The sequence below is a fragment of the Apteryx mantelli genome, chromosome 16 (genome assembly GCF_036417845.1).
Source record: "Apteryx mantelli isolate bAptMan1 chromosome 16, bAptMan1.hap1, whole genome shotgun sequence".
In the NCBI taxonomy this organism is placed as follows: domain Eukaryota; kingdom Metazoa; phylum Chordata; class Aves; order Apterygiformes; family Apterygidae; genus Apteryx; species Apteryx mantelli.
In genome coordinates this window covers 3,813,173-3,835,465 of record NC_089993.1, presented here as the reverse complement: position 1 = coordinate 3,835,465, position 22,293 = coordinate 3,813,173, and the positions used below count along the sequence as shown (strand labels likewise).

Sequence of the window (22,293 nt, the reverse complement as noted above, 5' to 3'; positions counted from 1 at the left end):
AAATGATGCTCTGTCTTCAAGTGATGTGTGTCTAGGGCATACTTATGCATATCCATCAAACCTTCAGAAGAATTTCCTTTTCATCTTCTGTTTTGAAACCTCTGCTTTCTTATCTTAAGAAAGAGGTACTTAGTGGTGCTCTTTGGCACCACCCCTTCTTCAGTTGTTCCCCCATGCTCCTCCAGATTTAATTTTGGCCTTAGGATCCATGTATCTTTCTTCCAGCTTGCTCCTCAAGGAATTTTTCACTGTAGAAGACAGATACTCAAATTTAGTAGGGGTCTGATAGCCTGTTTCCTCTCCCTCTTTTCTGCCTCTTGAGAAGATTCTGGAGGACAGTAACTAGAGGAATCAAGTTAATGCAGTTGCTTTGTATTAACCTTAAGGCTTTTCAGTTTTTCCTCTGATAAGCAGTTTTCCCCATAGGAGAACTTGTTTGCAGTATCCTCCTCCTATTTTCTTGCCAAGATAGTCAAGGGACTCCTTCCAGCCGTCTGTCCACTCTTACTGTTAAAATTTTATAATCAGGTTACACTTCTCAGGGACTTAAGATATAAAAACTTTGGCACTCTTACCACAGTGTAGACTTTGCAAGGACTTTGTATACTAGATTATTGTAGTTCCTATCAAAAGCCATTCTTTTTACCCTTCTTCAGTCCTGCTGAGCCATATGGTGAAAAGCATGAAAGAAACAAAATGGTTGTAGATACATGGTTTGTGCGAGTATTTAGCTTTTAAGCCCCTCTTCAAATATTTGCAGTGGTCTCTTTTAATCTTGATCTAATTTTAAAAAGAGAGAGAGAGAAAGAGAATAAAAGATACCCCTTAACATCTGTGCAGACCAAAAGTCAGAAGTGGCTCTAAGGGTTGTAGGAAGAAGAGTGTCTCATTGAAAAAAACTAACTTGGAATTAGAGTCAGTTGGAAAAAGGGTTGTAGATCACATTAGACTATAAAAAATCTTTTTTGTTTCTAAGCAGAGAACTCGGGCAATGAGTACAGGACAGCTCTTTCTAGCTTCAGCTGGGGGGAAGTAGTGTTCAGTTTCTGGATGTCTCCCCTATCTCATCTTTGATTTGTCCACTAGGTTTTAGTTGTCCAGCTTAACTGACATTGTGTCTCCTCCAGTATGCTAAATTTGTTGCTACTCAGACACCTCTGACTATGTCAGTGACGCTCTCCCAATGGGGGCCTGTTGAATTTTTCCTTGTAACACTGTCGCTGTTTCACTGTCTTTAAGTCTCTCCAGCCATGAGGTTCACTGAGAGGTTAGCTGCAGGTTTGTCTTTTCAGGGCAGTTAGTGAAGAGTAAACCCTTGGTGGTCCTTCATGACACTATCTACTCTTCTGTAATTCCCCCAGGCAGAGGTTCTCACTGCTCCTTAAGCTACACGCATACCACCGTGTCTGCAGTAGAGATACTGTGGCATAACTAGATGCTGGTTCACTGCAAACCTTTTAAAATAAGCTAATCTAATGCAGTTGTAGTACCGGAAGCCTACGCAAAGGCATTTGTCATGCTAAAGCATGAAAAATGTATCATTGTGGTTGACATTCTCTTGAGTGATTGTTTGAACAGACCTCTGTGCATCCATATCAAAGGCATTTTTGTTGCAGAAGAAAATCAGAAGGTTTAGTGTCATAATTTTAAGTCTAATTACCTATTCATAGTCAAAATTTTAGAAGAAATTGCAGGTGCAGTTTTCATATCAGCTTGTGCGTAAGCTCTGCATCTTGACTTTGTGTATAGGGAAGGACACAAAACTTTAGATAACTTAGGTTTTTTCCTTCATATCAATTTTAAGCGACTGAGAAAGGCTGTTCCCAAGCAGAGAGGTAATGATCTTGCTTATGTATCAATTCATAGCATCAGCTTTTACTGACTCCTAAAGGAGTGGTGTGAATTTTTAAGAAAGTGTCTTAAGAGACATTGCCAGTGATAGCATATTTGGTCCTGTGGTTTGAATAGTGGTGACCATTAATGGACCATTAAGTATGGAAATCATAGAATATGTTGTAATTTCATCTTAAAAAATAAATATTTGAAGTAATACTGCTGTCCAATTGCAGACCTGACAAACAGTGATTTGTAGAAGTGATCATGGACGAAAATAATACACATTGAATAGCGTGTCCCAGAACTTTTATTGACTAGCTTAATAGTAAATTTTTTGTCATGGTAGTAATTGCAGTTTTCTATGCATCACAGGCAAATTCATTCTGCACATTTCTTCACTTTTTTTTTTTCCAGAAGCAACTGCTGCTGAGAGTTTTAATATTTGATTGCTGTAGAGAAATTGTAATGCAAATAAACACAAAACTTATCTCAACAATTTTTTCTGTCATGACACTTTCAGAAAGAGGCTCTATATTTGTCGTCTTTTATCGTCTTTGTATTATGTTGGTCAGACAGGATGGAGGCATAACTGCTTTTTAGAGTTCTTAAATTGCTTTTCCATTTGTCCAAAGGAAGATTGAATTGTTTAAAAATTACTTGTTCCAGACATCATCTTGACTGCATTATCATCAGTTACTCTGCAGAGGTGTTTGCATCTCTGGGCCTGACAGTGTCTTCCAAGGCAAAAAGTGCAGATAAATCATGCTGAAACAAAGTTTAACTGAAGCTGATCAAAAGTGAATTGCAATTATTGGTCCTACAGTCTACATAATAGAAAAGTTTAAAATGCTAACTGAAACTCTGGCAAAATGTTTTGTTGATTGCTTAAACTTTCCTTCTCATATCAATGCATTTTTATTTCAGCTCTGTGGAAACTTTTCATCCAGATTTGGCACAGAACTTCAGGTAAGCTTTATGTAAAATGGCCATCTTTATATTTAGGGAAAATTCATGTTTTCTTTTTCTGCATTATGTTTTATGTAAGTGGATAAACTAGATCAAATAAAGTTTAAAAGTCTTTTATCTAGAGATATGTTTTCCATCAATTATAATCAGCAAAACTTTGCATGCACAGTATTACACTTGGGAATTCAACAAATTGGTTCAGCAAATTGTTTTGAAGCTACTTGTGTACGTAACTTCCTTTCCAGAGGACTTGGGCATGACTAAAAATCATCAGAGGCTTAGGCTGCACTCATTGAATTGTGTAATGCTAGTTTCTCTTTCAATTAGATTTCCGGGAAGTAGAGCTATGGAGAAGCTATGAGAAATGGCAGCTGGTTTTGTAGTAGTAGATATTTATAAGTATTATCCACACATTATGGGCCATATTTTTCATTTTTTTGGTTGATTTGCGCTGTTCAGAAGCGTGCAGATTTGGGCGCTACCCGCAGCTGGCCAACTGAGAGATCCCTGGGGCTGAAGAAGCCGCCTGCAAGGCATCGTGCTGGCAACGGAGAGTCTGGGTGCTATCTGTCACCCTGAGCTCTCCTGGGCAGCGCAGCAAGTAATATCATTTAAAGCCTGGGACTTTTAAGGGAAAGAAAAAAAAAAAAAAAATCTTTTACTAGGTAATTTATGACCCCTTATAAACCAACATGTCAAAGATTCACTCTAATTATTTAGTGCTGACTTTCTCATAGCTTTATTGAAAGTTTCACTTCTGCCATTTTAAAAGTGTTTTTACTGGTCTTCGGTATTAGACAATTATGTCCCCTAATTGCAAATTTAGGGGGAGATTTTAGGGCAATGTTGTCTTTGATTAAAATAATGACCCTGTAAATACATGACTAAGTAATTCTTCTAAACAGCTATGTATTCAGGAGGATGTTGCTTTTCCTGGAAGTACTTTTTACTTTTTTAAAAAAAATTATAATCTACATGAATACAATGATAGTTTAGAAGAAATGGGTGTTTCCTAAGTACAACGAGAGATGGTAACTATGCTTTCTGTATTGGATATTTACTTGCCAGGAAGTTATCATTTACTATGGTGATTTTTTTTTTGTAGAGGGATTTTCCTTTTTGTACGGCTTTGACTCATGAAAGATACCTTTATTTTTGTAATGGAATTCCATTTCAGTACAGCCAGAAGACCTGGAAAGTTAAAGGCAAAAGAACAGAGGCGGCTTGATTTTTACAAGCCTGAGCACTGAATTTGCCAAAAATATAGTATACGAACTATAAAAGCATAGTGGTCCCTGCAAGTAAGGTCTTAGTACTAGCCTGAATTTGGGTCTTCAGTGGTTTATTAGTTTGTGAAATCACCTAAGCTGTATTGCTTAGAATGATAAGTGTCACCCTCTGGTGACAGCAGCTTAGCAGGCTCCTGACAGCTGCTAATCACTAATAAATAAGTCATTCTGCCTTCAATAATTGACAACAGTCTTTAGCTCAGTTCTACATCATCATGTATTAGGAATCTGTCGAAAAATAGCTATCAAGCTTTGTTCACATGCAAATATTTTTCTTCCAAAAATGTGTCAAGTAACTTTTAACTCGCGGCAAATAAAGACAAAAGTGGATAAGAAACCAAAACATTCAGAGGTTCTTATTGCAAGCGGTCATGGAGCACTCTCTGCCTGCTTTGCAAATCCTAGCTAGTGATTTAAATACCAAATAAGGCAGTGACCAAAATATCTGGCTTGTTAAACATTTCTAAACTTCATTTTAAACTTTTTGTTGTGAGATGTTCTATATTTGTATTTTGTCTGTCATTCCTTCAGTTGGTGAAAAAACGCGTTCATACCATATATGTGTTTTTGTTACACATGCTGCTCTTCTGCATGTCCATAACAGTTTTGTCAGGCGTTGGTTAGTTGGTCGTTGTTTTCATTTTAATGCGAGAACCGTATCAGTGCAATGTGATGCCTTCTGACAGTCCAGATTCCACCGTTAGCAAGTGGCAAGAACTTATAAACTGATATGGTTCTTCTATGTGTTGGAGGTTGAGCGAGAGAACTCGGAGTTAATCCTGTTTTATTTCTACCACTAATTTGCAACAGAATTCAGCTTCTCTTCTCAGGTTTTTTTTGTTTGTTTTTTGTTTTTTTTTTAATGTATGTTACAGGTGTAAAGTTCTGTATGAACAGAATTTCCCCTTTACCCAGGTGGTGGACCAAGAACACACTGAAACTCCCTTATCCTAGTAAACTTTTTTGATGTTCATTTCTCTTAAAAAGTAGATTCCATGCTCACCCAAGTCAGCACATAAGCTTTTCCTTTGCTCTGAGGAAAGTTACTTATTGCAGAAATAGTTTAAGAGGGCCAAACAAACTTTTTAACTTGCATTCCTTGAATGAGGCCATTCACATTGCCTTTTCTTGATCAAGAATTGAGATAGTTATTAAAATTACATGGGAAGAAAGATACTAGTAGTGAAGTCTTAGCACAGAGTTCACCTCTGGACTGTCTACATTAAGCTAGATAAATCCAAATATGGAATTTGCCTCCCTTTCCAGACAGACCATTTCTTCAACCCAAAAGAGATACTACCATGTACTGTGTCTTCTAAGTAAGAATTATATCTTTCTTTCATTCATTTCTTATCTCGGAGCAGGTAGAGTGTGTCTTTTTCCTGTTTCTGATGGCTTCACGAGGAATAGTGATAGGCCACTTGAGATGGAAGACTAAAACCGCTTGATGATCGTTTTCTTTAAATGCCTCCCCTATATGTTCTTCATCAAAAGCAGCTGTTTGATTTCCCTCCTTTTCCTCACTGTTCTGCCATTGCATTCTTTTTAAAGATTTAATAAGCATGCATCCACTTCAAATATAGCAAGCCATCCAAATCCAAACATAGGTTACTGGCTCAGAAGCAAAATGGCTCTCCAGAAATCTTTATAAGTAGAAAGCCATTATCTTTATGATTTGTGATCAAGTGAAAGGAGATTCTATCTCCAGAGCTCTCACTTGTTCCTCATTCAACACTCAGACCGGATGAAGATGCCAAGTTAATAGTTAAGCATCTGTGCCAGGAAGTACTTCAGCTGTTTGAGTTAAAGGAGCATTGTCAACTTAAGATTTTCAATTTGAATGATTTTTAAAATTAGCTTTCTACTGCAACGCCTCATAAAAAGTCAAAAGGATTTGGTTTGTGAGATCCATTTTTAATAAAGGTGTGTGGGTTTTTCCTTGTTGCATTCTAAAAGGTAGCTTCAGGTACAGGGTTTCCTTTTCTAGCGTGACTATGTGTAAGATGAGTTATAGTGACTGTAGGTCCTGAAACCTAGTAACTGCAATTTTCAGGGAGAAAACTGATTTTCAAGTTAGTCATACGCAATTGTTTCCTCCTTCAGGGTTAGTAATGTGGCTCTTCGTACTAATACTTGCAGCAGTCAGCAATCAAAAACGGTTGATCTGGAAAAGATATTGCACTTTCTCTTTTGAGCTACTAACCCATTACCTTATTAATGAATTCAGGTCAGCCTACAAGTGTGTCACTGTCATTTCAAATGCAGATCTTTCTGGCTGTACATCCACGTGGGAAACAAGGTCAACCCAGTGCTTGAGGAAATGATTGAGAGCTCGCAGATGCCAGTACTTTAGGAAGTTGTGAAAGGGAGGCAGGAGTTTTCCCTCAAAAGGTAGATCTTGGGTTCAGCGCAGGCCACTTTTTATGCCTTAAGATGCTGTGGTCTTTGCCTAATTTATTGAGGAATATTTTGTACAATGTAGAGTAAATAGTCTTTTATGACTTAAGTGAATCCCTGTGGCAGAGATGTTTGATGTCGCAGCAGATTATCTGGATCGAACTCATGTACTCTCAAGGGAGTAACGTGTCATTGCTCAGGACTTCTAGCAGATCTCTTCCCATTAGATACTGAAAGTAATCAATTGTTTGGAAAACAACCTGAATTATGTTCTTTGAAAAGGATTCATTCCCCACCTCCCCCAGTCTTTTTTTTATAGATCTTTTCTCTGTTCATTGAAAACAGATCTACCAGAAAGTTAAGAGAGTTAAGGGAGTCATAGCCGTATTGCTGCTGCCAGTGTGACACCACATCATCTCAGCACCTGATCCAGTCTCAGCTCACCATCCTGTCTACTGAAAGTCTTCCTGCTTTTTGGAAACACCTCTTCCATTGCTCATCTTCTGCCAGATTAAAAGATTTACCAGTGAGGGCCAATTTTGAATTGTTGGGTCCAGCTGACCTGGTAGTACCCATACTCCTTCGTTCTTGAAACTGTGTCAAGTTCAAACACAACTGTAATGTGTTAATGAACTCATTCGCCTAATACAACTCTGCAACAGTGTATGTATGTCTGTGTGAAGCTAGCCTTTCTGCTGTTGAATTGAGTTTGGATAAGAATCTCTCTTGGAGCAAACACATCAGCCCTAACTAGTATTTAGAGGAAAAGCAGAATTTGGTACTGTGCAGCCTCAACTCTGAATCAAATTTTTGGCCATAGTCTACAATCCTAACTTAAAAAATTCAAAGTTAGCCCCAGCGTGGTGGTTACAATCACTTGCTACACTTCTGTTGCATTTCATCAGAACTCTTTGCTTCTGTTCCTTCTAAAACCATCATTATTACTTGCAAAAATTCTGGCAGCTGGGTTGAAGTGGTACAGGAGATTCTCATGCAGATTTTGATTTACTGAATTTCAGCAAGAGAATGCTTTGTTTGCAGCTATTGTCTGTGTACCACTAAGCTGCTTATTCTCATTTAAGCCATATCCTTACCTACTTTTTTTGCCATAGGGTGTCTTTCCTTGACTCCTTGGAGAAAGTTAAATTCCTTCAGCTTTCACACTTTTTAGATCCTCTGTCATCTCACTTTAGTTTGAGAGCATCTAACCAAGAACCTTATTTTCTATGATTTGGTGAAAACCTTTATCTGTTCCGGAAGCTTATATCACACCAAAAATCCATAGCCGTCTATTTCCAAAATGATGTGATGCACTGCCTAGGCATCAACAGCTGCTTCCTTCAGCCTAAGTATACTTGTTGCTGCCATTCGATTCCTTTAAAAAAAGAACAAAATAAACACATTTTTAATGGTACTACTTTTCAAAATTTACGTATCTTCCCCTTGTTTTATTTTGTTTTTAAGCCCATCAAATAGGGGCGATCTTTTGCTGCCTGCAAAATAGGTTGCAAGGATGGAATTTCACGAATTGTTAGCATCCTAGTCACTAATAATTTAGCCTTTCTTTTGTTCTCAGATTCATTGTATTTCTAGGGAGAAAATGAGTAGGTTTGTAACAGAGGTTCCATTGAGAAAAATAGTCCTAAGGGAGAAAGGAAGGAGTCTTAATAAGAATAATGTACTGATAATTGCTGGAACTTGAGTGTAGAGACCTCTTCTGTGGCTTGGGAGTAGTACCTTCCTTTCATTCTCCCCTCTTGTTTTTTTAATATCAAACCAATAAAATGGATGTACCTTCACCTCTCTTGGGAGAAGGATATTTCTGGTTGATAACAAAAGGAGTAAGTTCCAGCATAATGCCAGAAATGTTAATAACCACATGCGGTCTTATCTTGAACCTGAAGTTCAACCTACAAATTCTCTACTGTAAGTATTTAACTTGCAGGAAACTTTTTCTCTGATAGGTTTACTATGATAAAAATCAATAGATAGAAGTGCAAAGAAAGACCGTAATGCATACAGATGTTTTCAGGGGATTGCATGCATTCATTTGTTATCACAACTGTGCCTTGTGTTTGCTGTAGCATACCTTTCTGGCTGTGCTCTCAATCAGATATTTGAGAATGAATATTCAGAAAAAGAAACTACATCTGCAGTATGGCTCAGTCGCCAAAATGTCTGCTTTGATTTCAGAGATGGAAGCATGTCCCTCATGGATATAAAGAAAGAAATTGAACCTAGAAATGTTTTCACGTGTTACAGAAGCAAATTGAAAGTCTTCTCTTCTCGACCTGTTGCTACTATTGTGCTTTGGGTTTTAATCTCTTTTGCTAACATACCCTCGTACGAGAAATACAGAGAGACACTGAAATACAGATTGCCTTTCTACTTTTCACGAGCGTAGTTAAGGCTGTATGTATTCTGAGGAGAAAGCTTGGTGTGACACTTTTGCTTATCAAGTCACCTCTTGACTTGAATGATCTCAACATGTGTCTGCCCATATCAAATCCTATGCTTTGGTATAAGTTCTTTTTCTTTTGAAAAAATTGAAGTTAAGTGACTCTGGAAATCCCTAGATTTCCTGCATATCAATCTGTCTGGGTTTGGACTTGGTTTCTTGGGCTGCATAGGTGGTGTCTTCTCAGACTGAATTTGTATCTTCACAACTCCCCAGAAAGTTAAGACTGTACAGACTGCAGATGTCTGCTTGTCACGGGTGGTTTGGCACTGGAAGCATACTACATCCGTGCTTCTTAATCTGCACAGTCAGTCAACGAACTGTTGAAAGGATTCAAAATATGGCTCTCAACCTGTGTGAGCTCTGAATGTTTTTTATCTTGACACTCTGAGAAACTTCGTGTCTCCCCCCCCCATAAAAAGCTTCAATGGTTATAACGTACAAAAGATGTTTAAGCCAGAGCTCCATATTTCCTGCTTTCATGCAGGTGACAGTGTTTTCCATGAAGTATCTTGTGACATAGTTTTCTTCTTCCAGAGCCTTGATGTGTTAACGTTAAAGGCACATGGTAAAGGTTGTTGGTTTTTGATGAAGAGACAAAGGAAAGGTTTTGAGAGTATAAAGCAGGTGTTTCTGAATATGGGAGGTAAAGAGATAATAAATTCCACATAATTTATACACACACACACACACGCACACACACGTCTATACACAGACATACACATACACACATATATTGATACACACAGACATTAAAAATATATATACATATAAAAGCTGTGTATGTATACATATGTAGTATATTTTAGTTATCTGTGTATAAATATATATATTATATAAAATATAGAATATAATAATTTTTCATTTATTTATTTATAAATAACAAAAACTCTTTCCTTGTTGAAGTCCTTAAGTTAGGACTAACGTAGAGGCTGGGCAGCTGCTGTGTCACTAAACCCATGATACCCTTTTAAGGAAATACTCAGTAAGTTTAAGATGAAAATTACTTCTACAGCACGTTTAGCAACAGAGAAAATTATCAGAGCATGTTTTATAATTTCTTATGGAACATTACACTTCCTACACTTGTTTTTAGCAAAGGATTTCCAACTACAGAGTAGAAATTACAGTGCCCTAACTCTGTTCTTTCTTGTTCTTTCACTTTCTTCTGCTTCCAGCTCCAGAAAGAGTCCATGCAACGGCTCGGTGCCAAGTGACACCAGGAGGCCTGCAGACCTCATTGGTCAGGAAGTGATATTGGTTTTCTTCCTTCTGCTCCTCCTGGTTTGGTTTCTGAATCGAGAGTTCGAAGTCAGTTACCGCCTTCACTACCATGGAGATGTGGAGGCTGATCTTCATCGCACCAAAATTCAGAGCATGAGGGATCAAGCTGACTGGTTGCTGAGGAATATTATTCCCTATCATGTGGCCGAGCAGTTGAAGGTTTCCCAGAGCTATTCCAAAAACCATGATAGTGGTGGGGTGATCTTTGCTAGTATTGTGAACTTCAGTGAGTTCTATGAAGAGAACTACGAAGGAGGCAAAGAATGCTACAGAGTGCTGAATGAACTGATTGGGGATTTCGATGAGCTGCTAAGCAAGCCGCATTACAGCAGCATTGAGAAAATCAAAACAATTGGGGCGACCTACATGGCTGCTTCAGGACTAAACACCTCACAGTGTCAAGACAACAACCATCCACATGGACATTTGCAGACCCTTTTTGAATTTGCCAAAGAAATGATGCAAGTGGTGGATGACTTCAACAACAACATGCTGTGGTTTAATTTTAAACTTAGGATTGGCTTTAACCACGGCCCCCTCACTGCTGGGGTCATCGGCACCACCAAGTTGTTATATGACATTTGGGGTGACACTGTGAACATTGCTAGCAGAATGGACACCACTGGCGTAGAGTGTCGTATACAGGTGAGTGAGGAAAGCTACCGCATCCTAAACAAGATGGGGTATGACTTTGATTACAGGGGGACAGTCAATGTGAAGGGGAAAGGTCAGATGAAGACCTACCTTTACCCAAAATGCATGGACAATGGGATTGTGCCACATCACCAGTTGTCTATATCTCCAGACATTCGGGTTCAAGTGGATGGCAGCATTGGGCGATCTCCGACGGATGAGATTGCCAACCTGGTGCCTTCTGTACAGAATTGTGATAAGATAGCCCATGGCACAGATAACTCGGAAACCAAGGACGTACTTCCTTCCTCCAAGAAGCTCCAGAAAGAGTCACTGAAAGCAGAAGAGAGGTGCAGGTTTGGCAAAGCTGTAGAGAAGACTGACTGTGAGGAAGCAGGAACTGAGGAGGTCAATGAACTGACAAAGCTAAATATCTCTAAGAGTGTATGATGCACTGTCAGAGTTGCATGAAGTGCTCTGTCAATAGAAACACAAAGACATTTGCAATTGGCAGTTTTCTTTTTGAAGAGAGACCTTCTCAACACCTGGGTTGTACGTTTGTTTTCATTTCAGTGCCTGATGCTGTGTGGATCACAGTTCTTCAGGGCTTGTTTTCATCCATCTCTTTCCTCCATGCCCCAGATCCCATCCCAAGCTCCCCAGCTCCCTGTGCAACCATCTTTCAGCTGAGTAGAGGATATTAAGTGCCTTCAGATATACTCCATTGGACTCCCTGTCAAGGTACAGAGGCCCCAAGTGAAATCATAGCTTTGGGTATTTATCTAATTTTGAAGAAAAGAAAGCTGTGGTTATATCATTTTTATTGTTGTTTCTCACAAAACACTTTTTTTGGCTAATGCAACTCCTTGGGTTTTTTATATCTATCTGAACAATATTTTACTGTTATCAGACCTTTTGTATGTAAACACACAGACAAACGTGCATGTATCTACCATACAAGACTGACATAAAGTGCCAGTAATGTACCACAAAAGAATGTCTTGGCGAGGGGGTGACACAATTTTCCTTGTGTTGGGCTGGAGGAGGAGTTCTGCAGTGGCTTAACGTTTAGTTAGAGTTGGCTGAACAACTGCTGTAGTTTTATTCTCCTGTACCGATGCTTTCCTCAAACTTAACGTGCCAATGGTGTGCTTTGGATACACTTGTTTTCCGTAATGCCAATGAGTTACTGACACGTGGGAGCGGAATCAGGGTTCGGACTTCACCGACTCTCAGGACAGGGTTCCAAAAGCAGACAAGTGACCGTACGAGTGTTACAATTCAGGTCTTGAGCGGCTAAAGCAGGTTCACTTTGCTCCACCCCCTAGCTGAATTTGCGAAGGTAGGTGAAGTTGGTATCTCGAAAGCTGGTCTGATCTGAGAGCAAGAAACGCTAAATAAATGTTTTGGGGATGCCTTTATTTATTTATTTATTTTATGTCTATTTTTATTTGGGTTTTGTGGAAGGGATTAGGAGAGGCGAGCTGTTAATTGGTTTAATAAGAGTAATAAGAAGTCCAGTAGTGTTTCAGCCTCTTTGAACTACCAACCACTGTGAGGATGTTACCTAGGCAATATTCGTTTCAAAGCTGGAGAAACTTCCGAAGCCACCAAACGCGTTTGAGGATCCCAGCTTCCCTCTGTACTGAATTAATGGTGCTGCACAATATTTTTCAGGATTTGCCCCCTACACTGTGCTTTTGCAGCAGGGAATAGAACAGCGCGTTCCCTGTGCGCCGCTGAAAGCAGGAATAGGGAGAGAGTCCTTCATTGTGAGCTGAGAAGCACAATAACTGCCCAGCCCTGCAGACGACTTTGCGCAGATCCCTGTGACCGAGGATCTGCAGGAGCACAGGAATCCGCTTGCACAGAGGTAGCTGCAGGATTGGGGCCTTAGACTATACCAGTCCTCCCTTTGCATGCTTCCGTCACCTCTTCCACTTACATTTGATGCCCCACTTTGGATAATACTGATTATTCAATTATTCCGGTTTAGCCAACTCCTTCCGATGCCAAATGAAATGAAAGAATTTTTGTGCCCAAAATAAGTTCATTAGCCAGGGAAAAGCTGGTGAAATGCAATGCTGTATTGTCTGCGTATTGATATGTTTTCTAATTATTTCTTTCCATCTGAACTGAAAGCAGAATATATTGATACTTCTTTCTATTCCCAGTGTGATTTTGTGGAGTTTGAGTAATAATAAATATATACGTTGTGAAGTTCCTATTCAGCTATGTGAGATCCATCTATACTCCATGGTGAGCACGGAGCTCTTGAAGCCTTTGTCAAATGTCAGTCTATGGGATTTTTGGATCTCAGTTACATTACACAAGGTTCTGTACACTGTTCTCAGAAAAACTGCTGTTTATGCATCTTTAAATTAGGTTTGACATGAACGCTATTTAAAATGAACCTTACTTGCTCAGTCTCCCAGCACACAAAAAATACTGGGTACTCAAGCTCGTACCCTTTTGTCACAGATGCTGTAAGTCTGTTTTGGGGCTGCTCCTGACAAGCAACAATATAATGTTTTTCCTAGTGCACAGTTCTACAACAGCCTTCCTTGTCAGTAAATTGAAAATAGTCTCTCCCCGCCGCCCGTCCCCCTTCTTATTGGGTTGCACTTCCAACTTTCAGGTAGTATAACTCTGCAAATACCTCTTGCATCCAAAGAATGTATTCTTGAAACCCTCTTTAGGATTCTTGTTTCAGTCGTGTCAGTGTATGTCAGTATTTCTTTTCTTACAGTAGAGGGGTTAACATCGTCTGAATTGTTTACATGCCTGCTAGTGTTATATTAGGTGTCTCAAAGTTGCTAAACCCTTTTTGCCTTTCACTTATTTCTCCTGATTTTTATAGAGACAACTCTATCCAGCGGTAAAATAGCATTTCTCTCTCATTGATCAGCTGTGTATCCTGGCAAAGTTCAATCAAGACGTGCCCGCTTCTCTCTCGTGTTAAATACGGCACAATAACTAGACCTCCACCAGCAGCAGTCCTGCAGCAGCGAGAGCTTTGCACGCTGTGACTAAACTTAACGGGAGCAGGAGAGTCCAGGTACTGGAGCAGGGCCCAGGACTGAAAGCGCCTTTCTCGAATTACTGAATTGATGCACTGCATAATACGAAGGCCTCATCCTCGGGCCTGTAAAACGAATAACGCTCCCGTGCTGATCGTGGTGGGGTGCTGGGGGATTATTGGTAGTTTCCTGGTAACGTCAGAATACCAAAAAGTCCCAGGGCCTCTTTTCTGTTGGCACTAAGCAAATAAAATGACCCAGGATGGAAATATTAATGGGCGCCGAAATCAAGGGCTGTTGTCTGCTCTTGGAATGGATTTGTTCTCCATAGAGAGCTGACTGCAGGCGACGTTACTCTGCCTTAAAATTGGAAAACAGTCATGAAAAGTTGAGTAACAGGTTGTACCTCTGTTTGCTTATTGCCACCAGAACAGCAACAAACATTTAACAACTTCAGCTGTAGAGATTGCCGTTCTTCTTTCAAAGGTTTTGAATATATTTTTTTAATGCGGTGTCGATACAAAATCAAGAAGCTGAGCTCTCAGTGGCAAGTTTAAATAGTGAGATTTTTCAAAGGCACAAGGAGCAAGTAGATACCTATTTTCTGGTGAAAACCAGCGGGAGCTGAACCCTCTCATCTTCCTTTTATGCCTTTCAAAAGATGTCCCGATACTTGCAAAAATTATTCCGTAGGCATTTTTAATGGCATCTCTGCGTGCCTCAGAGCCAAAGGCAGCCGTGTTACGCATTCGCTTGCAGGAGGCCGTGATCAATGTTAATTGAATTAAAATACCTTCCGAGCTTGTTCTGGTAGTGCCAGCCCTGTTGTCTAAGCACGGTGTAAAAGTGGCCGAGTTGGCCAGGCGACTGGCAACGTGTTCTGCAAGAATAGTCAGTGCGTTGTTGCATTGCGCTTCTATTTTTAGGATGTGTTAATACTGATCATTTCAAAATTATCCGGGGAGGGAAGACTGCTGAATGTTTGCTAGCCCAGTTATTGCCTTCTGGCACAATTCGCTTGCAGGAGTTGTTCTAGCGCTTAGACTAATGAGGAATATGCTGAATATTTTCTGCAGTGTCGTCTTAACCTGCTGCTAGCACACAAAAATGGTTTTTTTCTCACAGCTACTTCAGTGAAACTGAGTTGATTTTTCATGCCAAAAAAAACCCAAATGGCATTTCCATTTATTTATTTTTGGTGTTTCTGATTTTGAGATAAGAGCAGACTTGCTTTTTGCTGCCCAGAATTTAGGATTATTCCCTTTTGCTTAACCTAAGAGTCACAATGTCCTCAGTGCTTCGAGCAGAGAAGGGTGAAGACACAAGCTGCCTCTCTGCTTTCTCGCTGCTCTTCTCCAATACAAAGTGCACCAGGGTTTGGAGGTGACAACACAGGGGTGGAGAGGGTGGACTCTCTGACAGGTTAGCAATAAACCTTTGCCCAGAGTTAGGTTAGCACTGATTGGCAACAGGGAAAGGGCTTTATGGGGAAAAAGAATAGTTGGAGACTCTTACTTTAGGTCCAAAACATGGAAAACAGGCTTTTCAGAAGAAAAGTGAAAGGCGCTGTTAACAAAAAATTGTATGCGTACGAGCTTTTAGGTAAAGAAGAGCTGATTCTTGATTAAAGAACCAAGCTTTTAGGGTGTCTCGCAGTTTAAAATTGCCAAACTCTAACTTCTTTCTAAAACTTTGATTCTGAATTTTAGAAGTTTTCAAATTTAGTGTTTCCAGTGAGTGCCACATCCAGCTCCTGCATTAAAAACAAAAATGTTGACGGTGAGCAGTCACTGACTTCTGACCTTTGTTTTCCAATGTTGCAGAGCACTGAGAGACTGTGAACGCCTCAAGTTGGTTATAATCTGATTGGCTTCGCGCGTGGCTTGGGGTTGTTTTTTTTTCTCACTTCTTTTGTGCCGCAGCCTTGTGTTTTTCGAGCGGACGGGATGTGGGGAGAGGTTCTCACCCCCCTATTCCTCACCTTTGCTAGACCAGAGCTCCTGTTTTTCACAGCAGCGTTTGAATTCTGTTATTGCCGGCTCGTGGTTTCCCATGTTTTGCTCACCATTTCAACTGCTCTGACTGCTGCTTGCCTCTCTCTGCATTGCCTAATATAAAGAGGAATAGTACATTTGCTTTGGTATTTCAGTTCTGGTGCGTTTGCCCAGTCGCAGCTGCAGCTTTCCCCTTGCGTTATCACTACGCTGCTTAACAGAAGATAGAGGAGAGTAGCAGGGACGTCCAAGTAGTTAAACCGAAGAATTCTGTGAAAAATAACATTTTCATCTCGCCAAAAAAGAAAAGGTTTTACCCTGAGTCTTAGCAAGCGTTCAAAAGCAGAGGAGAATAAGAAATAAAATCAAGTGAAGCTGCTGGCGGTGCTGGAATTCACGGAAGCGGCGTTTGAAAGGGTCCGTGTCCATCAGAGCACTCCCAGGCGGTGAAAATGGCCCGTGGAAAGGGAGCAGGATTACAGAAAGGGTGTGCTTCATTCGTTTGCTAAGTTTGAGGCTTCTTGCTTTAAAATTATATTGTGGGGATGGTTGTTATTTGGAAAAGGAGTGTGGTCAAACAAAAAATAGTAATTCTGCTTACTTTCCACAGTAGAAAACTTCAGAAATGCAGGTCTGCTGTCCACTCTGGGTCTGAGATTATTTCTGAAACTTAGCTAATTATATGTGGAACATCAGAATTGTTCAGAGAACGTGTGCAGGAAAGTCATTTATTCCAAGAATTTTTTTTTTCTTCTTTAAGATCTCTGTGTAGGCTGTAACAGTCATTGTTTGGGTTTCCAGGGGGACAACTTTTAAGGAAAAAAAAACTGAATTACTACTCGTTGTTACTAAGAATATTCTCAACAGCCAGTGGCTGTAGAATTTTGCAAAGTCCTATAAAAAATAAGTTAGAAACTACAACCGTGAAACACTAATTCCTGCAAACAAACGGTAGTCCTCTAGGTGGTTAGTTTGAATGGTCCAATGGTCTGAAGATTTTCTGTCGAGCTGTGAAATCATGGATCATTTTCTGCTAAAATGTGTGGTAAAGGAAACTTGAGAGGCAGAATACCAAGGCCTGCTTGTAAAAATATGGTGTGACCAGCGTGGGATATAGTGTAATGATATTTTTTTTTTTTTCTCACTGCGCAAGCATACACAGTCCAAGAAATATGCTATACAGTAACATCCATGTTTCCAGGTCAGGCGATCAGGCATAAAGAAACTGTGCTGCACTAATACATTGACATAGTTAAAAATCAATTCAATTGATTGAATTGATTTTTAACTATCCATCTGAAAATTTAGACCTTTCCATGTCCAAAGCTACCTCTGTGTTGTCCCCTGAAACTTAAGATCCTTCTTGAAAGTAGCATGAGGCCTGCTGATCTGGTGGCAAAATATGGGATAAGCATTTAATACCATGCCAGCCACTGAATTCCGTGAAATCACTGAGTAAAAAGAGAAGGTGGCCATGAAACGAGATGGCAGGTTGTTTCAAAGACTGGTCTCTAATTTCCAGGTTGATGTCTTTGCTTGGCTGAAGTCCCGGGAAGTTTATCAGGTATGAAGCAGAGCCTCTATTTCCCTGTGGGCTGAAGAATCCACTAAGTTCTGTGGTAGGATGAGGGAGCCTTGAAACGGACATGGGTTTTTTTAAGTCTGCTTGAATCCTACCCTCCGAATTCTGCACTCTGAGTGGTGAGAAGGAGTTATTTTGTCAGTGAAGATCAGAGGGCAGGAGCTTATCATCTTTGTCTTATTAGAGTTTGTTTAAAATCACGTCAGGCTCTGGAGAGGCTCGAGCAGAAACTGAAGTAGGTGTGAAACAGGTTTGGTTTTAACAGCCGGTGGGGTTGGGGGAATGAGTTTGGAGGTGTGTTGTGTACATGGAGAGAAACAAGAATAAAAGTGGCAGAAAAAATCATGGAAGTTTTCCATATAAAACCATTTAAATTTGTCTACAGCTGAGTTAACTGGCTATAGGACATGAATGCAACCGCTTGCTACGTCTATTGGAGAGCTGACAGTAGGCTTTGAGAAAGGGGATTATTGTGGAAGAAATCGATTGCTAGAAGAGATTTAAAGCTTTCTCCTGGTTCCTTACCGTAGCTGCTAACCACGTGTTTGCCTGATCGCGTGGCAGAAGGCCGGTGCCACGCGTCTTGATGTGCGCCAGTCCAGGTGTGGTACGCTGAACATCCCTTCCAGCAGCTGGTTCACGTGCACCTCTGCAAGCCGCCACGCAGTAGAAAGGACGCGGTCATTGGCGTCTTACGATTATAGAAAGAGACCTTCAGGCTGCTGTGCCTGAGTTTTGCATTTTAGCCTTCAGTCTTCTTTTGTATGTGTTTTATTCTGTTCTTTCACTGTTTTTTGACTCGCTCTAGCAACACGTGTTTTAATCTCCGGAAGCTGCAATGCTCAGTGAATCTTAAGAACTGCAAAGGGGGTGATAGCATGGGAACAGTTATTAAAATTATAATTTTCAGCTCTTTAATCAGCGCTGCTCTAATTGGTTTGTCATTTATAGGTAACATTAGCAATTACATGCAGTGGAGGTTGAAGCTGAGCATCCAGCAAGGGATCGTTGTCAGAGCTGTGGTTTGTGCGTGTCCATAATTTGAGCTTTTTGAGAATCGTAATTCAGATGGTGTCAAAGCAAACTCGCTAAAGTACTTTCATTTGCTCCCTTAGTTATTAATATGTTCACTTATTTCTAGCTAATATATTGGCTAAATATTAGTTTGCAATTCAGAGGCAGTTTTTATCAATTCTTTGAGAAAGCGATAAGCTCAGGGGAGGGAAAAAAATGCTGTGTGGGGTACAGCAAAAACAAGCATGGGTGTATTTGTGTGCACGTGCGCCCGTTCCTGGGTATGCGCCTATGGAAGCTGGTTGCCCCCTTGAAACTTTTGAACATCCTTGCAACTTCGCCTTTGATTTCACTTGAAGTTTATTTATAATGTTAGCTCTCTAGTTGCATCTTGCTGTTGCCTGCTCGCAATTTGTCTGAAGGAGGAGTTTTTGCGATATTGCAGCCATCTGTTCTGTATCATTGTCCGAAAGGGGGTTCAGCCACCACGCAGGTACTAAGACACTCGTACCACCACCGCCGCCGTACTTTTTTGGTATGTTTTGTGTGTGCAGTTGCTAGAGCAACTTTCCCCCTAATTTAACCTCCTAAACTGTTACTTCTAGTCTTCTGAGGCCATGTCGCTAAACCTACGCTGAGACAGGGACTTGCACCCTCTTGCGAGTACAGCTTTAAACTTCCAGAGTAATAAACCCTTCAAAGCCAAGAGCCTTAACTAGCGCTGGCATCTGCTTAGGGACAGAACGCGGTTGCAAGTTTGTGCTGGGCATTTCAGAATTTATAGGCTAAATCGTGGGCGCCCCCCGTTTGCGAGGAGGCCGTAATAGTATCCAAAGATGATACGGACCTTGGCCACGCTCACCGGATTAACAAGGAACACACAGAAATGTGCCCCCCTTGTGCTCTCAGGAAGGTCATCTAACTCCTACAGGGCTGGTATGATTTTCTTTATATTGGATTTATCTTAACAGCTCCTTCTTCCCTTGAATCAGTGTTTTTAACTTAGCATAAAGAGTCGTGTAGATGGTAGGTGAGGACTGGATGCTTCCTTCTCCGCCCCGTCTCTTTTCAGTCCCGCTGCATTAAGAGAAGGAGAAGGCAACGATATAAATGAAAAAGTATCGTTGTACGGAAAGCCCGGCGAGGCGGGGAGGCGCTTAGCTCCGCTCTGGGTGCCGCGGGGCGAGGAGCCGGCCCGGCCGCCGGCGCTGCCGTCCTGCCTGCGCCAAGGTCTCACGGCACCCAGGCGCGAGCAGGCTTCGCTCGCCGTCCTGCTGCAGCTCGGGTTCCCCTCTCGGCCGACGAGGTTGTGGGTATTTACGGAGAGAATTAACGGCTGTGATTCGCGCGCCGGGCAGCGTCCCGACGGGTCGAGGCAGTTCCCGTTCAGCCCGATGGCTGATTAATTGCGACTTTGTTCCATGGCTCTGTAAGGACGTCTTCCCTCTTCGCCTCTTGGTTCTGCTTCACGTTTCCCTGTGAGGAAGTTTCAGCTGGATATTAAAAACGTGCACTAGAAATTCGGACACTGCTGTCGCACCGCACCGAAGCCGGGTGGTGGGGTTGGGTTGAGTTTGGGCTTTTTCATACCTTAGTTTATACAGTATTACACGTATATAGGACACTATATAAGCAATTGCTGCGTGCAGAGAGCGGTGGTGCCTGGCTGGGGTGTTCCCTGCTTCCAAGCAGCCTGCGAGCGGTTCTCCGGGGAAGCGAGACTCTCAAAGCAGAGTTTGCTTTTGTTTAACAAATAGTCGCGAGTTTGGCAAAGACGTGACTTGTGCTCTCCTGGCAGCGATGCAGAGCTGGAAGCTCAGAGAGGCTCCAGGCCGTTACCTGCTCCCCTTACAAGCTGCCTCTGCAGTATTACCCGGGACTCGCTAGCACCGCCTGCCCGTGCTCGAGCACACACGGAGATTGTACAGAAAGTGTTAAACATTAATTGGGAACGGTTTCCAGTTAAAGGAGAAAAAAAAAAAAGAGGAGAAGGGTTAGCTGGAAATTGTTTCTTCGTGATGTGTTTGGTTTCTTCTCCTTTCCAGCCCCAGCAAACCCCGTAGTCGCACTACGGTCTCCCCTCCCTTTTTGCAAAAAGACAGAAACGGCCTGTTTACAAACGCTTACACGGGGAAGTTTGGAACTTCTGCCAGGTTACTTTTGCTAGGGGGGACGGGGCTTCCTTTCGGCAACTTAACTGTAAATATTCTGCATATGCTTTGTTGACAAAACAGAAATGGAAGAAAGTTGTATCTGTGAAATACTAAGCTATATATGTATATAGATAAAATGCATATTATCTTTGACTCGTTACTACGGATCTGTAATCAATTGTATATTAAACTGTTTTACTGTATCGCAGATCATTTCATGCTATCTTAGATGTAGAAAAGCTGAGAAAGTAATTCACAATACAGTATGTCAACTTAAAATTTGTTTGCTTTTTTATTTTTGCTTCAGCACAACTTCAAGTGGAATCTTGTGCCATTTGCACACTGTTTCGAAGAATAATAGTTTGGAACCTAAGTTTTTGAATCCTTTATTTTGATTCTGGCTTTTTACAATGTTTCTTTGACAAACCATGAAACCACTAAGTTCGTTTTTGATAAGGCATATATCTGAAGTGCTAAAGGATTTGTAGCCCAAAACATAGACCCGCTGCCCCCTTAATTGCTGGTTGGTGGTAAATGACCTTCGTGTTCTCAATAGTGGTTTAGAAAAAGAATCCTTCCTGCTTTTTGCTCATCTTATACTGCTTTGAAGGGCTTTGGGAATGGGCTCTACAGCAGCCCAAGCGACAGTGCTAGGAAGCCATCGCGCTGCCCCAGCTGACTGCGGCGAGAGGTTCGGCTGCGGGGCAGAGCCGGGGATGAGGCTTTGCCCCGCTGGGAGGTTGCTCTGGCTCAAGTTGGATGTGAATTCAAAATAGTTATATATGTATTTTTTTTATTTAGCAGACAGTGTGGATGTTTTATTCTGGAATACCAGGGCCTTATTCAAATTATCGTAATCCACTTTGAAAGTGGATTAAATTAATTCAGAGTTTGGCATTCTTATTCTAGAGTAAGAGTCCACAGAAAAAGAAGCAGCTGAGCAGGAATAATCGTCTGGGAAGCCAGGCCTTATTAGCACGTTCAAAGTCTAAGTTTGTCCAGCAGGAAGAGCCAAACGTGCTGGGCAGCTGTAGGTGGGTCAGCAGCAGCAGAATCTCTCTCTGTCCATCTCTCTTGCTCACACCCCACCCCACCCCACCCCACACCCTTCTCTCGGGGTCTCCTTTAAGTATCCCATTGTATTTTCATTGGGTTTCACCAGGAGAAAAATACATTAAATTTAACAAAGCGAAGGACTGGTCTGTGCCCCTGCAAAACAAGGTTCTGACCTGGAACACTTGAAGGTTTCTTCTGGATTCACTGCTCGCCTCCTCGACCCCAGGCACTGTGCCCATATCCTTCTGCCAGCTCGTGACCATAGATATCTACAGTCATCATGTCCTTAAACTGATAAACCCTTTTCTGATTTTTATCTGCTAATGAGGGGCTGTGCTGCCGTAAGTGATGGTGCAGGTTCAATGGGACAGCCACATCCTGGTGGCTTGGGTTCACTCCCCCCTGCCATGCTGGGGGTTGCAGCAGATGTCCCACTAAGGACTTGGTCCTCCTGCAGTCACTGAGAGGTGAAGTCTGATGTTTATGAGGGTGCTGTGCTTCTGCTTTCCCCCATATTCTTAATTTTTTCCAAAGACAAGGTAAGTATCAGAGCACTTGTATAACGCACCCGTGGTGCAATTCACTCTACAGCCAACCAATAGCCAGCAGAT

The 22,293-nt window shown here is 41.3% G+C and overlaps 1 protein-coding gene across 4 annotated transcripts in view; it reads left to right on the top strand.

The window, feature by feature from the left end:
• Positions 1–20,905, top strand: part of ADCY9 (adenylate cyclase 9) — a 97,498-nt gene extending 76,593 nt beyond the window's left edge. For all 4 annotated transcript variants that reach the window (XM_067306141.1, XM_067306140.1, XM_067306139.1 and 1 more), the window contains 2 exons: positions 2,761–2,802; positions 10,125–20,905. In XM_067306141.1, the coding sequence (XP_067162242.1) occupies positions 2,761–2,802; positions 10,125–11,313 (1,231 nt within the window). In that variant the 3' untranslated portion in view covers positions 11,314–20,905. The remainder of the gene's footprint in view (positions 1–2,760; positions 2,803–10,124) is intronic.
• The last annotated feature ends 1,388 nt before the right edge of the window (positions 20,906–22,293 follow it).